The sequence below is a fragment of the Bos taurus genome, chromosome 3 (assembly GCF_002263795.3).
Source record: "Bos taurus isolate L1 Dominette 01449 registration number 42190680 breed Hereford chromosome 3, ARS-UCD2.0, whole genome shotgun sequence".
Classification (NCBI taxonomy): Eukaryota; Metazoa; Chordata; class Mammalia; order Artiodactyla; family Bovidae; genus Bos; species Bos taurus.
Window position 1 is genome coordinate 35,506,107 of NC_037330.1, and position 17,124 is coordinate 35,523,230.

General features: G+C 39.8%; 1 protein-coding gene across 3 annotated transcripts in view; it reads left to right on the forward strand.

Annotated features, from left to right (window-relative positions):
- Positions 1–17,124, forward strand: part of VAV3 (vav guanine nucleotide exchange factor 3) — a 432,801-nt gene that overhangs the window by 194,597 nt on the left and 221,080 nt on the right. For all 3 annotated transcript variants that reach the window (XM_059885057.1, XM_002686162.6, XM_024990050.2), the window contains exons 3-7: positions 1,724–1,782; positions 4,201–4,266; positions 9,771–9,879; positions 13,025–13,117; positions 15,684–15,752. In XM_059885057.1, the coding sequence (XP_059741040.1) occupies positions 1,724–1,782; positions 4,201–4,266; positions 9,771–9,879; positions 13,025–13,117; positions 15,684–15,752 (396 nt within the window). The remainder of the gene's footprint in view (positions 1–1,723; positions 1,783–4,200; positions 4,267–9,770; positions 9,880–13,024; positions 13,118–15,683; positions 15,753–17,124) is intronic.

Sequence of the window (17,124 nt, forward strand, 5' to 3'; positions counted from 1 at the left end):
GAAATTTAGCCAATGACTATTTTTGTCATGAAATCTATTTATTCTGGTAAATTTATTATTTGTTTATGGTCTTCTGAATTTATAGACTCACTGAAGATGCTTTATCTTTATTCTGGAATATTTATTATGGATATCAAGTGTTACCTGGGTGTTTTATTTTTGTGTTTGTTTGCTCCTCAGCAGTTAAACCAGGAAGAAATTGCATAAAAGGTTTTGATTAAATTTCATGTGTATATAATAAGTTTATTTTGTGTATTATTAACAGCTCACATTTATTGTGTCAAGCATTTGATAGGCATCGTCTCATTTAATTTTCAGTAATTCTGTGAGATGTGTTGTTGTTATCCACGTGATAAAGGCGGGTGCGTAAGCCCTGCAAGTGTTCTCAGCTCACAGTTTGTAACCACAGCAACATCCTGCCTCCTGAAGTAGGTGATACAGAAGTGTATATGTGGCTAATACCCTTATGAATAGCCTAGTACTGGAAACTTTACATTTCCATCTTTGAACTGAGGAATTCAAAGATTACCTCCACCCAGAGATACATTTTTACCTTTTCTCTTTCTTTTTTTTTTCCTCATTGTGAACAGACTGTGTAGTAGAACCTTTTCCCATTTTGTTTAGAGAGTTAAGACAATTTATTATCTTTCCATTTATGTTTAAATTTAAACATAAATTTAAAACAATTTATGTTTTCTCTGTGGTTTCATGAGAAAAATACATTTTAGCTCACGGACTTCCTCACTAAGTCTTTGAAAGAGATGCTGTTAGGTACAAACGTAGGAAGGAAGATACAGTTTCTAGGTGCTAATGCTAAAGCTCTGTCAGAGCACACGGAGGGTGAAGTACTGAAGATATATATAAAGAATTTTTGAAACAGATACAGATAATTAAGGTAATGTAGGAAAATCTTTTTCTAGAATTAGAATAAGATAATTTTCTTAAAGGTGGCATTTGTAAGAATAGCCACCCTATAAATACTTTACATGCATTATCTTTTTAATTCTTATAATAAGGTAAGGATTATTAGTAAACTAAATTATTGTAAGCTGTATCCAGATGATAAAATGGAAGCCCAAAGAATTTAAGTAGTTTGTCTAAGGATATATGGCCAATAAATGGTGAAGTCAAGATTAGCAGTCACACGGTCTGGCTTGAGAGCCTGCCCTGTGAACTACCGGGCTACAGAGCAGTGCTGTTCACTGGAACTCACTGTCATAGTGGGCGTGTTTCATGTCTGTATCAGCCAGTGCAGTAGCCACTAGGCACATGGGCTCCTGAGCGCTTGCAGGGTAGCTGGTCCAACTAAGGAACTTGATTTTTTGTCTTAAAAATGTGAATTCATTTACATTTAAACAGCCTCTCTGTGTCTAGTGGCTACTGTTTTGGACAGTGCAAGAGTGCACAGGGTCTTTGAGATCATGTAGAAGTGGAAATATGAGACCTTTAGGACTCTCTTGCCTAACTCCTTGTTTTTCCTGGTCAAGAAATGGCAAACCAAATGGTTAGTCATTTGCTTCGCATCGTAAAGTTAAAGCAAGGGACAAAATTACAACCCGGATGTTTATGCTTCTCAGTTATGGCTCTTCCCATTCTGCATTTTTTGTGGTATCTACAAATTACATTTCTGCTGCTGTTGTTAATATTAGCTAGTAAAACTAGTTTTTGAAAATAATTTTTTTTATGAAATGCATGTCTAATAATCCCTGTCCTCTTTTCTCAGGTAATAGAAACGTTATCGCGACTTTCTCGCACACCTATAGCGTTGGCCACAGGAATCAGGTAAGCTGGTTTCTCTGTGGTTCGTGTGTCCTGTTCAGTTCAGTGAGGTGATTGTTTATCAAATAGTAACTGTTTGTAAAGCACTTTGCACACAGGGACTCCATCTCATTCACTCAGAATACCTAGTATAGAAGTACTCAATAGACATTTGAAATTTGTTGAGCAAGTAAGAACTTCTTCCTAGAGTTGAATAAAGCACCTTGCCTAAATACTATTCTCAATTTACTGGTGACAATCACTGATACGTTTATTTATTTATTTATGTTTTTAACTTCCTCTAACATTTCTATACAGGTGATTCATTAAGACAAATGCTAAAATAAATATTTTAAAAGATGTTGTAGTACATTTGTATCCTATAAGCCATAAGAAGGAGTCACAACTTTCAGGCATTTTAAGAATTAATCAGACAACCAAAATGATGTATGTACAAGGAGATATACTGAAGGTTTGGTACCAAATGCAATCTTGGAATTATAGTTGACCCTTGAATAGTGTGGGCATTAGGGGCACCCACTGTCCACACATTTGAAAATTTGAGTATAACTTACAGTTAATATTTTGCACCCTCTGTTCCTCTGCATCAGGGGTTTCAACCAACCATGGATTGTATAGTATGTACCACTGAAAAAAGTCAGTTTACAAGTGGACCTGTGCAGGTCAGACCCTCTTGTTCAAAGGTCAACTGTAAATTGGTTAAATTCTACTTTTTCCATGTAGTGAAATATTATGCAGTCAATAAGTATGGAAATGGAGATACATGTGTTGGGCCTTTTCTGTTTAAAATACAGCATATTCAAGTGAGTTCAGTTAGAAAGTTGTATTGTTAATGATGTTAGAAACAACAGAAAAGCAGTTTCAGCAGTCGCACAGCCAGGCCATATGGAAATGGAATGGATCTCATTTCTCATGCGATTTCCTCAGGAGTCTATAATTGTCTCTAGCTGTTATGGGGCTCTGTGAACCTCTGTCTCGTCTTCTGTTGCTTCCAATTTTCTGTTCTCGTTCAGATTGTAACAGAAGGGATACAATCATGTCTACAGGTTTAATCAGCTGTGGCTGGGCAGCCCAGTCCTTGGGTACAAAGCACAGTGACCTTGGGGAGGATGCCCCACAGACCCTTTCTCAGAAATGGACCATGAATTTGACAGCTTTCTACAGAGGGAGTCTATAGGTTGGATAAACGTTGCATACCCTGTCATTGCCTCTTCAATTTATGATTCTCTTTCCATGTCAGCATATATTTTGTTATATGCAAGCAGAAGATTTTTAAATAGCATGTTTTTATTTTTATGTGTTAATTAACCGTATTTATATGGTTCATTCTGAAAGGATACATAGAAGTTTTTTTTTTTCTTTTTAATTACTCTTATTTATAATTTGTTTTTACTGCAATGGACTCGTATATAAGAATATAATAAAATATGTCAAGATATTTATTTTAAAAAAGGATTTTGAAACTGGCATTTCTCACACATTTTAACTTATTTGAAAAATGTATGTTCCTTAAATGTCCTAAGTATTAAGTTAATCTATAAACCAATGTGAAATATTTTCCCTATACTAAATATAATTATTTAGTGCTTATTTGTTATTTTGATGGGTCCTCTTGTTTTTATGAAACATATGACATACTGCCTGTATGTAAAGAAAGCGTAAAACTTTTGGCACCATAGTATAATCACTGTGATTTTGTTAGATGTGAATTTAGGGCATTATGTTGTTGTTATGAACAAAGATCAAAGCATGAGGCAAACAAGGGAGTCAATAGCTAGGAACAGGGCATAAATTAAAGTGATTTTCTTTGACCAGGGGACAAAGAAAACATCATACTCTCCCTGAGGCCTGTTTGACTCATTTGTCCAATAGATGAAAATACAAAAATATGACTTATATAGTTTATGGTCTGAGTAGAAAAGTATATCAGAGTCAATGATCATATATAGAGGACATGACATTTTTTACTTCTAATTTTTTTATGGATACTAGTAAACTGAGTCATGCTTGGAGGATTGTTACCAAATTATTTGTCAGATCAGATTCTTTTAAGTGCAAAGAGACAGGGTGGAAGATAAGGGCCCACTCTGAACTAGGAAGCTGCAGTGGGCAGTGAGGCGAGCCTGCAAGTGTGTGGCTGGTGGGAAACGGTGAGCACCTTAGCACGTCTGCAACCACTCACGTGACTGTAGTGACCAGCAGTGATTGCTGCAGGGGTTTGGGGGTAGCAGGTGCCACAGCTTTCCTGGGGGACCCTGACACAGCCACAGGGTCCCACACTTTGGGAGGAACCCCAGATGTCATGTGAAACATGGTGACTGACCTGACCACTTTGGCTGCAGTTGAACTTTAGTGTTTAGTGAGTGGTAAATGTCCACCTCCTTGTTGCTCATTCACTCTTTTTTCTTCCCTCTCTCCTAGGCCCTTCCCGACAGAAGAAAGCATTAATGATGATGACATCTACAAAGGCCTGCCCGATTTAATAGAGTATGTTGAGCGTTTTCAGCAAAATTTCAGCAAAATTAACACCAGTGCCAATTTTTGCATCCTTTGTGAATTTTAACCATAGGTGTTAAAGTAGCTATCTAAAGGGGAACCGTGGCTTAGTGATTAAGACATGTAAGAATTAACCTCAAACTCCTGATGGAAATGTTCACAAGAAAATGTACTTCAAGTAGCTTTTAATTCCTGTTGTGTATCTTGCATTGTGTGAGTCTCTATGGAGAGTAAAGAAACAGACGGCGATGAAGTTAACATTTGGAAGTTTCTCAAAGGCATTGTAGAGGTAGTAGACGAACCTGGAATCAGGAAAATAAGAAACAATCAGAGAGAGAAGTAGAATCTACCATCAGACTTATAGGACAGATAATGCTTGCTCTGCAAGTTCAAGGGCAGATGAGATTAGTGTGGGAGGGGGTTATTCAGGGATGTTTCATCAGAGGGTGTTGATTCTGAACAGAGAATCCTTTTGGGCCATATTATTAAATAGTCAGCAGAGGCTAAAGGTCTTTGCAGCTGATTATCTCCTGCTGATTGAGTGACTTGTGCAGATTACAAATAAATATAAAATGTGATCCTCACCCCTCAGGGAACTGATGCCAAAGATCAGGTATGTTTGCAGAGAATTGTAATAAGACATAGATTCTGCTCCAGGAGAGATTCAGGTCCTATGGAAATTCATCCACTTATCCATCCTGATAACTCCAGCACAAGGAGCTTGTTCTTACTCTAGGACTGTTACCCTTGCTGTGCCTTCCGCCCTTGAGGCTGACCCCTCACCATTCAAGTTTTCACTCAGATGGCCCTCCCAGCAAAGCCTTCCTGACTACCCTACCTAAAATTGTCACACCACTTCCCTCGCCCTGTGTTTTTATGGTACTCGCCTCTGTCTGAGGTAGTCTCGGTTTGCTTCATGGACTGTCCATCTCATCAGAGTACCGACTTCACGAGATCAGGGACTTTACCTTGTTCTTGGCTATTTTCCTAGCACTTTAAACAGTGGATGCTTGGGGCTGGTGCACTGGGACGACCCAGAGGGATGGTATGGGGAGGGAGGAGGGTTCAGGATGGGGAACACATGTATACCTGTGGCAGAGTCATTTCAATATTTGGCAAAACCAATACAATATTGTAAAGTTTAAAAATAAAATTTAAAAAAATAATAAAAAAATAAAATTATTTGTGAAATCTGAAAAAAAAAAAAGAAAACAAACAGTGTCTAGTATCTAGTAGGCCCTCAATAAATATCTGTTTTCTGAATAAATAGGCCAAAGCTGCATTGAGCATCTACCTCTTCCAGGCGTGATATTTCAGGCTTGAGCTGTCCATCAGGAAACATCTATCAGTTCCTAGAAGCCTGTTATAACCATATTTCCACGCACTCTCTCATGTAACACCACATTCTGAAGTTGTTACTAGTATCACCACAGTTTACAAATGAGAAAACTGAGTCTTGAAAAGCTAAGTAACTTGCCAAAGATCGTATTGCTAGTAAATAGTAGTCTTTGGGTTTGAACCCATGCAGTTCTTGTTCTAGCTCACTGCATTGACTCCTACAAGCACCCTGCGTTGCTCCTCCAAGAACTTTCAGCTGGAGAGCTCTGTGATAGGAGCCATAGGGCCAGCCAGCAGCTCTCCTGGAGTAGGCTGCATTTGGATGGGCCACAAAGTCTAATATTTCAAATGTCCATCAAGAATGGTTTCTTATTGGGACTTCCCTGGAAGTCCAGTGGTTAAGATTCTGTGCTACCATTTCAGGGGGCCTGGGTTTGATCCCTGGTCAAGAAACTAGATCCCTCATGTTATGCTGCAACTTAGACCTGGAGCAGCCAAAAAAAAAAAGAAGAAGAAGAAGGATTTCTTAATTCTATTTAAAATCTCCTAGAATTTACTAATCTTCAGCAAAGTCATTACTGAGTGTCTCATTGAATTGGCTCTAGTCTTTATCAAGTGACTATAAAATTACTGGTAATATAATTAAATTCTTTGTGGTCTTAAAAAGAATATTATTATTTCCAGTGCTATGATGACATTTTTTAACCTCCATCATTTGTCACTTATCCTTACTCGTTCCTATAATCTTGCTCATCTTGTTCTGTTGATGTCAGAATTAGTCTGTAAGGATGCAAGTTTGGAGAAAACCTCGGTCCCCAGCCTAGCCGCCCTGGGAGATGCAGTCCGCTTCCTCTCTCCGCCTGGAGTTGGAGGTCTAAATGTCATGTGTTTCCTGCAGCTGTTGCATTTGAGTTTGCCATAAGGTCTTGATCTTCAGTCTTGGCTTTGTGATGAGCTCTGTGGCTTCACATACTTCACTGTCACCTTTGGGGGTGAATCGCCTGAAGGGAGGCCCCCGGAACAAACAGTGGTCTGCTCTGCTCTGCACTGCAGGGGGAAGCACTCTCTCCTGAGGTGGAGAGAAGCTGATGCAGGATGGCATGAGGAGCATGTGCGATGGCCAACCTGTACAGTGTCCTTGCTCCTCCAGCCTTCATGACCAGAGTGTCAGATGTAACCGTATATAGATGGCCTGGACACAGGAAAGTGAATGTGGATGGCTGGTGATCTACTGGCCATTTGAAAAATCACAGCTCCTTCCTTCATCTCCCTTCTTCATTTTATGCCAATCAGAAAGTATTGACCAAACTGTTAGCAAGAAACAGTTTTACTATGGGATTGAATAACAAAACCCAGACTGTTCCAGCCCAGTCGCAATGTGTGTGGGTGCATATGTGTCCCTTCTGCAATTCTTAGAGAAAAATCTGTGTGGATTTATACATATATGCCTCTGCTCTCATGGGAAATAGTCAATAGCAAGGATTAAGCAAGACGATGTCAGTTTTTGTTTGTTTGCATTTTGTTTTGTTGTTTTTGTTTGGTGGAGGGCGAGTTGGGGGGTCTGAGGCAGGAAATGGATTTCACAGCCTGTCTTCCTTCTGAACAGGATCCCCTTTGATATAGAACCTACTCCTTTATCTTGTTTTTAAATCTCAGTTCCTTCATGACCTCATCAAACCTTCTTATCCTTTGATGGGTTATGGAAAGTGCTCAAACCAGTTGAACTGCCCCACTGTTCTCAGAGGAGGCTGCCTGCCTAAGCCCCTCAGTATGGAAATTCTGGAACTGCCGATACGACTCACCGTCTCCCTAGTTTTCCAGAGTAGAAAGCTGAGAAGCATCCTTCACCCCTTCCTCCCTCTCCCTAAGCCAGATTGGTCCCCAAGTCTGCTTGGTTGGACGTCACACAGTCTCGATGTTTCTCTCCTCACCTGCCTTTACCCTAGTTACGGTGCTCATCACCTCCCACCCATCTCCCTGTCTGACTTCTTCACTCTCCACACGACCCCTCTATAACCCCGCTATGGTCCCCAGTTGCCCAGGTAAGTTTCACCTCACAGAGGACAAGGCTCTTCTCAGATTGGTTCAGCCCTTCTTCTCTGGATCTCCCCTCACTCACCTGGGCGGGACTCCACCCTTCACATCACCAGGCTCTGCACACCTGCCTGCCTTCACACAGCTTGGCATCCTTTGTCTGAATACTCATCCCGTCTTCTCACTCAGTGTGTCATCCCTGAGGGCAGCAACTGTGTCTGCCTCATCTGCAGCTATATCTCCTGAAACATGGTATTTATTCCCCAGATACATGTTGAGTAAATAAATACACTGCAGATCCAGTTCGGATGTAATATCTTCTGTGAAGCTTTCCCTGACTTCCTTAGTCAGAGTATTGCTCACTCTTTCCTCTGAATCATAGAATTCTGTGTTTCTGTGCTGTTTTCCACATTAGACTATGGGAGAGCCCTTGGATCTTCTGGATCTAGGCATTCTTCTGTATCTTCTGGGTCTGGCAATCAGTAGGTTCTTAGTAGAAATCAGGTAGGTGGGTAGACAGGAGGACAAGTCATCTTGGAATGAGTTTTCTCAGAGCAGAGTTCTCTGTATTGCTCTCCCTTAAGGCGCCTTTCTTTCTTCTGGGTATTTGACAGTTCCTTTCTGTCAAATGCCTCCAAATAACTCTTCCTGACAAACACAGACAACCTTGTGATTGCCCCTACTTTGAAAAATGCTCCGAGTTGCACAGTGACATTTATACTTACAATGTTTTTATTTTTGTACGTATCAATTTATAATGTTCTGTCTGCACAGGCCCAAGAGAAATGCTAAGGGCTGGCAGTGTTGGAGGAGTGGAATTTCTTTTCCAAGAGAGGTTAATGCTTCTTTCTAACATACCTTAATTTATTAATCTCAGTTCTTTGGCATTGTTTGTTAGTAGAAGCTATTTATGGAGCTCTTGAACGGAAAGGAAAAAGTCTTGAGTAGTGATAGAATGGGTGACAGGTAGAAGCGGCTGTTTCTGCTTTGACTGAACAGGTTTACTGTCTCACATGAAGAGTTTAGGGACGATACATCAATCAGTCACTGTGGAAGCATTCATGGAAGCTTTAAAAGTAGAGATTATTTTCCACTGCTGGGAGACTAGCAGAAGAATTTAAAAGGCTTTTAAAAATGTCTTGTAGCCTTGGGACCTTTTCTTTAAGCAAAATACAAATAAAACAGATAAAAAAGGAATCTGACTCAAAGGGAACCTATGGGTATCCTTTGCGTGGCCTTGAAGGAACATGGTTTGAAAACTATTGCACTAGATATTGATGATTATAATCAACATAAATTACCGCTCTAAAGAGATTATTTATAACAGAGTAACTCCTTCCCAACTCCCCTGTCTTCTCCATAGTATATCCTTTAATACAGATGATGAAACTGAGACTTTTGTTTTTTGGCCAAGGCATGTGAGATCTTAATTTCCCAACCAGGAAATGAACCTGGGGCTAGGGTGGTGAAAATGCCTGGTCCTAACCACTGGACCACCAGGGAATTCCCATGAGGCCTTGACATATGAACAGCGGGAGGCAGTAAAATAGAGCAGGAAGAGAGGAGGATAGTTAGATAGCATCACTCACTCAATGGACATTCTGGGAGGTCGTGGAGGACAGAGGAACCCGGTGTGCTGCAGTCCATGGATCCACAAAGAGTTGGATACGACTTAGCAACTGAACAACAATAACAATAATAAAGCAGTTAAAATACTCAGGGTGTAAGATAGCCTGAATTTTAAATCCTAGCTTTGCCCTGTGATGAGCTGTGTCATTCTGGGCAAGTCAAAGAATCTTTTGTTCTCTCAAAATGCTTGTCACTATGACTGACCAAGCAACATGCCTACCTGTTAACACAGTAAATGCTGGGCCTGGGCAAACGAAGATAATCCATGCAGAGTGGTGTAGGAGAGGCCCAGTGGGTGTTAGGTCATTACCACCACTGTCGGATTCTGTTGTTTGTCATTGTTCTTATCAGGAGGGACAGAACTGGAATGTGAGCCTTTCACTCGTTCCACTCTAGTTGATCGGGATTTTCTACTAAAATCCAGTAACCTGTTTCTCACTATTGTATTTACTGCATGATAGAAAATGACATTTATGTTGTACCCTTTGTTTCAGTGAAACCCACGTGGAAGATGAAGACGGTCTGTACGACTGTGTATATGGGGAGGATGAAGGTGGCGAGGTGTATGAGGACCTGATGAAGGCGGAGGAAGCACAGCAGTCGGTAGGACTTTGACTTGGCTAGGACTTTTTTAAGTTACTCTGAGTATTTTATAAGCAAAGTGATTACTTGAAGGACTAATTAATATAATAATTATAATTAATACAATATTTATGCTAAAATTAAAATTATAATAAATACAATAGTTATAATTAGTCTAACATCTGCTGGAGTCGCGTTTTTTTTTTTATCTTGCTTTTAACTATATAACCATGACTTATTAGTCTGAATTATTTTATTAGGAAAGTGATTATTTGAATGGCTAACTAATATAATTATAATTAATAGCATAAAATAATATTCATGTAATAAGTATATTAATTGCAATTGTAATGAAATGATTGTAATTAATATAATAGTTAAAATTATTTAGTAACTTCTGCTGGAATCATTTATTGTTTTCTTTTTTATGTTTAGAAAGTGTTAGTCGCTCAGTCGTGTCAGACTCTTTGTGACTCCCATGGACTGTAGCCTGTCAGGCTCCTCTGTCCATGGAATTCTCCAGGCAGGAATACTGGAGTGAGTAGCCATTCCCTTCTCCAGGGGATCTTCCTGACCTAGGGATTGAATCCAGGTCTCCCACATTACAGGCAGATGCTTTACCATCAGAGCCATCCCTTTTTATGTATAACTGTATAACCATGCGGAGGAGGCAATGGCACCCCACTCCAGTACTCCTGCCTGGAAAATCCCATGGACAGGGGAGCCTGGAAGGCTGCAGTCCATGGGGTCGCTGAGGGTCGGGCACGACTGAGCGACTTCACTGTCACTTTTCACTTTGATGCATTGGAGAAGGAAATGGCAACCCACTCCAGTGTTCTTGCCTGGATAATCCCAGGGACGGGGGAGCCTGGTGGGCTGCCGTCTATGGGGTCGCACAGAGTCGGACATGACTGAAGGACTTAGCAGCGGCAGCAGTATAACCATGACATACTATTGCGTTTAGAGGCGTAGGAACATGGTGTTGGGCTTCCCAGGTAATGCTAGTGGTAAAGAACATGTCTGCCCAAGCAGTAGACACAAGAGATGTGAGTTCAGTCCCTGGGTCCATAAGATGCCCTGGAGGAGGGTGTGGCAACCCACTCCAGCATTGTTGCCTGGAGAATTCCATGGACAGAGGAGCCTAGTGGGCTACAGTCCATAGAGTTGCAAAGTGTTGGACACAACTGAAGTGCACAAAATGAGACATTGTGCAGTTCAGAACATCTATAGGGAATCTCTGGTCTAATCCTTTCATTTTACTAGTAGAAAAATCAAGTCTGAGAGGTAAAGGGCGTGCGACCCAGCTAAATAAAGCAGAGTGGCAATAGAGCATAATTTCAGGGAATCATAAAATTATACTGTTATGAAAGGAAATCTCTTACAAAGCAGATAAATCTACTTTAAATTTGATGTGGCCTAAAGTATATGTTAAAGAATATTTCTTCCTATTTGTTAGGAGTTGATATAAGGTATTTTTCTTTCTTTTGTTTCATTATACATCCCCTAATATTTTTTTGCTATTTTATAAACTTAGTTTCCGATATTACCATAGTTAATATGAGCCCACAAAACTATCTGCATGAAAATATGTAAAACATTCAGAATTACTTTGAATGATTTTCTCATCTGTAATTTGAAATAGAAAAGAAAAAGTCAGTTGCTTAAACTTTTATGAACATGGTCTTTTTTTTTTTACACAAAAGTCTTTCTTCATGAGCTAGGTGTAGTTTAGGTTTCTTCAGTACTTTGATGAATTCGCTCAGCTCTCTTTGACCTCTTGCATTTAATAAAAGGCTGACAAGTTGTCTGATGCCCAGGTAGGGAGCAGCAGCTTCTGTGGAATGAAAACAGATTGGCTGGCCTGTGTTTGGTAAATGTCATAAATGTGTGCTTTAACCTGCTGTGCCAGCTGACTGGACACCTGTGGCAGCATTTTAAGTGTTTTAGGTGACAAAGTATTGTCTGTGCCCCTTTAAATTATCAGCTGCTTTGGGCACCAGCAGATTCCTCACTCTCTTTCCCCAGGACTGTCTTCACTGTGCTGACGGTGCTGGGCTGTCCGTGTGGCCCAGGGTGAGCGGTGATGATGGCAGGAGGCACAGGGCACGTCCAGTGCGCTCCTCAGGGTGTTAGGCGCTCCGCATGGGTTGTCTCATTTACAGATCCTTGGGCTGGCTACTGTAATTTTGTTTTACAGATGAGAAAATCGAGACGGAGAAATTAGGTAACTTCTTCACAATGACCAGCTAAATGACAGTAAAACTGGTCCTTGAACCCAATGCTATCTGATCCCCAAACCTTTGATCTTCCTACCATGTTCTTCTGCCTCTAGTCTTAAACACTTAGTAAAAACCAAACACCAAGATGTGAACTCTTGAAAAAATATTTTAAGATTTTTTTTTTACTTACCAAATATTGTTTTATGATTTTTGGGAGTTTTTCTATAGCACTTGTAAAGTATGCTGTACATTAAGAAAATGGTATTAGACCATTCATAATGTTTCCAGGTTGAGTTACATTTATAGTAAAACAGATGCTTCGGTTTAAAGAGAGTATACTCAAAGTATGTTTTTAATTATCTCAAACTTTTACATTTACATTGTTCAAATTTTTTTTAAAAGCAAAGTGTGTTAGTCATTCAGTCGTGTCCAGCTTTTTGTGACACCACGCAGCCCGTCAGGTTCCTCTGTCCATGTAATTTTCCAGGCAAGAATAGTGGAGTGGGTTGCCATGCCCTTCCTCTAGGGGATCTTCCTGACTCAGAGATTGAAGCTGGGTCTCCTGCATTGCAGGCAGGTTCTTTACCATCTGAGCCACCAGGGAAGCCCTTTAAAAGCAAAGATGCTTCACAAATGCAGTTCAATGTATCTTTAAGTTATTTGTGTTATTAGAATGGAAGGCCTGGGAATTCCCTGGTGGTCCAGTGGTTAGAACTCCATGCTTCCACTGAAGAGTACACGGGTTCCATCCGTGGTCAGCGGATTAAGATCCCACAAGCTGTGCAGCATGGCCTAAACGAAACAAAAGAACAAAAACAAACAGAAAAGAAATCATCATGTTGGAATGGAATGCTTAAAAATTAAATAATTTTTATTTCTGTCTTCCACTGAAGAGATTAATATATGAATTTGATTAAATAATTTTAATTTGAAAATTCTAATTGTAGAAATGTCCAGAAAATGATATACGAAGTTGCTGCCTAGCAGAAATTAAGCAGACAGAAGAAAAATATACAGAAACACTGGAGTCAATAGAAAAAGTAAGTCATTAGGTATTCTCGATTTTCAAGCACAGTAAGTCACCTACATATGAACCTTCATGTTGTGAACTTTCAAAGATGTGAGTGTATGTGACAGTCCCTATATGCCAGCTGTTGGACTGTACTTTTTGAGGTACTGCACTATAAGATTAAAAAAAAATTTTTTTAATGTGTATATTATTTGTGTGAAAGGTATTATAAACCTATTATAGTAAAGTACTATGTGGTTGATTGTGTTAGGTGGGTACCTAGGCTAACTGTTGAACTTAAATTGAATTTAGTCATGCACTTTCAGAATGGAACTCATTTGTATGTCAGGGACTTGCTGCACTGCTTTGTATAGTTAATGCCTTAGGCTCAATGTTTCTGCAGTGTCTGTGTATTCTGATATTCAGTATAATTTTTGATTTAAAGATCTCAAAGCAGATTTATTCATCCCACAATCCCACAACGATTTATTGATTTCTTAGTGTCTGAATGGCCCTAATTTAGGGACTGAGGGTATAGCCACCAACACAACAAAACTCTGTAGTTCTCCTGACTCTCATGGGAGGGTTTATAATTTAGGCAAGTAAGTATGTCAGGTGGTGATAAGTCCTCTGAAGAAAAATAAGGCAGAGGAAGGGGATAGTGAGAGATGGGGGAAGCTGGTGTTATCTTATGTAGAGTGGTAATGGAAAGCCTCTATGGTCAGGTCGTATTTAAGCAGACAGCTGAGTGAATTGAGGAGTGAGCCATGTTAACATCCCAGAGCGGACAATCCCTGGGAGAAGGGCCCTCACATGGGACAGTGTTCAGTGTACTTCAAGGAACAGCAGCAGGCCAGGAGGCTGAGGCAGACTGAGTGCAGGGGAGCGGTGAGATTGGAAACCTGGTGAGCGCGCAAGGCACAGGAGGCATATGGGAACACCCGGCTAAAAGCTGAAGTGTTTTGAGTAGCAAAAGTAATGGGATCTAATGCAAGTTTTTAATAGCTCATTCTGACTCTTGTCAGGCAAGGGTGGAAATTGGGGGGAAATGTTAGAAGAATATTGCAATAATAAAGTTGACAGAAAGTGATAGTATTGGTAAAGGTGGTAGAGAGTAGTCAGATTCTGAATAAACTTTGAAAGTAGAGCCCAGTGGATTTGATGATAAGTTAGGTAAAGGGTGTATGGAAAAGAGCAATCAAGTACACTAGGTTTTTAGCATGATGACGATGGTGACTGAGATGGGAAAGGGTAGGTGTGTGATCATGAGTCTGCTGGGACCTGCTGAATTTGTAATACCTATTAGCTTCCAACGGGATGTGTTGAGGAAGAAGTTAGATATATGTGTCTGACATCTGGTGGAAAAGTTGAACTGATGTATAAACTGCCATTATCATTATGCAATGGTGTTTAAGGCCTTGGCACTAGAGGAAACCGCCAAGGGAATAAATGCTGATAGAGAAGAGGTTTAAAATCACTTCTGGTGACTTCCACATTTGGAGGCTAGGAGAATGAGAACCAGCAGACAGTTTGCAAGTTAAAAAAAAAAAGTAGATGAAGGTGTGAAAGAGTTGTTTAAGACAATGAGAGGGTAAATGTGCTGGGATTATATAGTGTGAAGGTTCAGTTGAGTTCTGTGATTATATTTTGAACTAGCTATCAATATAGCTTCTGTTTAACTTTTTAGGTACAGGCACAAAATATATGGAAAGCTAGATTTAACCGGGTTTTCATTTTTCCAGAAAAAAAGAAGAGAGAGTAAGGGTATTTGCAGGATAGTGATTCTGATGATGGCTCATGGAATGTACACTGGGTAAGAAGGGAAGTGAGGATATGAGGGACTGTGGGATGATCAGGGGATGGGCAGACCCAGTGGGCTGGAGAAGCCTTTGGAGGAAGAGCTGTAAATGTGGGAGGGTAGAAGTCAGAGAGTTGCTTGCTTCAAATTAATTCTCTGGAGCATATGCAGTGGTTGGTAATGGCAGGGTCTTGGGCTATGACCACAAGAGGAGCTCAGCTAGAATGGGGCACAGATTATTGGAGTTCAAGGAACCAAGAGGCCAGGCTATTGGAAGGATCGTCTACATAGTTACTGAAATGGTCAAAAAGAAAGATGGAGTAGCAATGGACCAGAGATATGATAGGCCAGGAACTAGAATTCCCAAGGAATGAAAGGGAGTGGTCCCTAAATTGCATAAGCAGATTATTTATCTCAGAGATCTAGAATCTCCACAAAGCATGTGAGGGATATTTTATATTAGTCCTCAAATATATCTCCAAAATGTTGCCATTGTTTGCCAATTCAGCCAATGGCATTCTCTCTTCTTCTTTTTTTTCTTTTTTCTTTTCTTAATTTTAGAAGCATTTATAGGCCAAATCTTTTATTTCATATTTTAAATATGTTAACCTGTATTTATGTCTTATATCTCTGTTCAAATATTGAATCTTTATGACAGAGAAAATAGTTTCTGCTTTTTTCTTGGTATTCAAAAAACTGATTAATTTTCAATAAATATTTATTGCTCCTTGATGAAAAACTGTCATATGGATTAGGATAAGTTGTGATTAATTATTACCTCTCTCTTCTCTCCTGGTAGTATTTCATGGCACCATTGAAAAGATTTCTGACAGCAGCAGAATTTGATTCAGTATTCATCAACATTCCTGTAAGTAAAAATCACTAGTAAAAATGGAGCTACACTTCTATAAAATCTTTATTTACGTAGTGGCTCTCTACTTGAACATTATATTCTCTAAGAAATTTAACCCAATTTTCTGCCTCCTGAGTTCTTATAGTCTTATTTTCTGGAAATAACTGCCATGTCATATTGTCAACCAAAAATCAATCAAAATGTATGCTGAACACAAATGGATAAGACTCATATACTTAATTGTTTGTCATGACAAGGTAGCCCCAGTGAATCCCTGGTGTTACAGCCTCTTTGTCTCATGGGAGTTCCCTTCTGCCCCACTCCTTGCTCTCTCATTCTCCAGCCCCTCGACCCCATCTTACAGACACCGTCCTGGCTTCATCCTGCTGTTCCACTTACTGCCATTCCTACAGTTCCCTGTTCTCTGCTTTTTGGTGTTTTCTGCTTCTGGTTGTAACATAATAAACTTCCATTTCTGAAATACACTGTTTCCTTCTAATAAAATAATCTATTTTAATGATAAGATGTGAAGAACTTTTCTTCACATTTATACAATCATTACAAATTTCAGGGTACCTTACAATCCTAAAAGAATATTTACCAAGAAGCCTAGAAGCAAGCCAAGTGCAATACTGTATGCGGTCTTGCTAGGCAAGATTCAACTTCTTAGTCCTCTGGAATTGGCCTTGGTTTTAACATATAACTTTTATATACAATACATAAGCTTTGATGTACAGGCTTGCTTGTATCACCTGTGAGGTCCCTAATATTTTGATTCCTTTATATTTAGCATTGCTGTGCACAAATTGATGAACTGTGGCATGTTGTCCTTGTCCCTGATTATGGCCACATGAAGGCATTCTTATTGATTTGTAACACAGAAGGAAGAAAAAGCTCACGATTATCAAATGAATGTTTAGCATAAAACAAGCCACACAGGAGGTTCCTTAAAAAACTGGAAATAGAACTGCCATATGACCCAGCAATCCCACTGCTGGGCATACACACCGAGGAAACCAGAATTGAAAGAGACACGTGTACCCCAATGTTCATCACTGCACTGTTTATTATAGCCAGGACATGGAAGCAACCTAGATGTCACCTAGATGTCCATCAGAAAACCAATGGATAAGAAAGCTGTGGTACATATACACAATGGAGTCTTACTCAGCCATTAAAAAGAATACGTTTGAATCAGTTCTAATGAGGTGGATGAAACTGGAGCCTATTATACAGAGTGAAGTAAGCCAGAAAGAAAAACACCAATACAGTATACTAACGCATATATATGGGATTTAGAAAGATGGTAACGATAACCCTGTATGCGAGACAGCAAAAGAGACACAGATGTATAGAACAGTCTTTTGGACTCTGTGGGAGAGGGCGA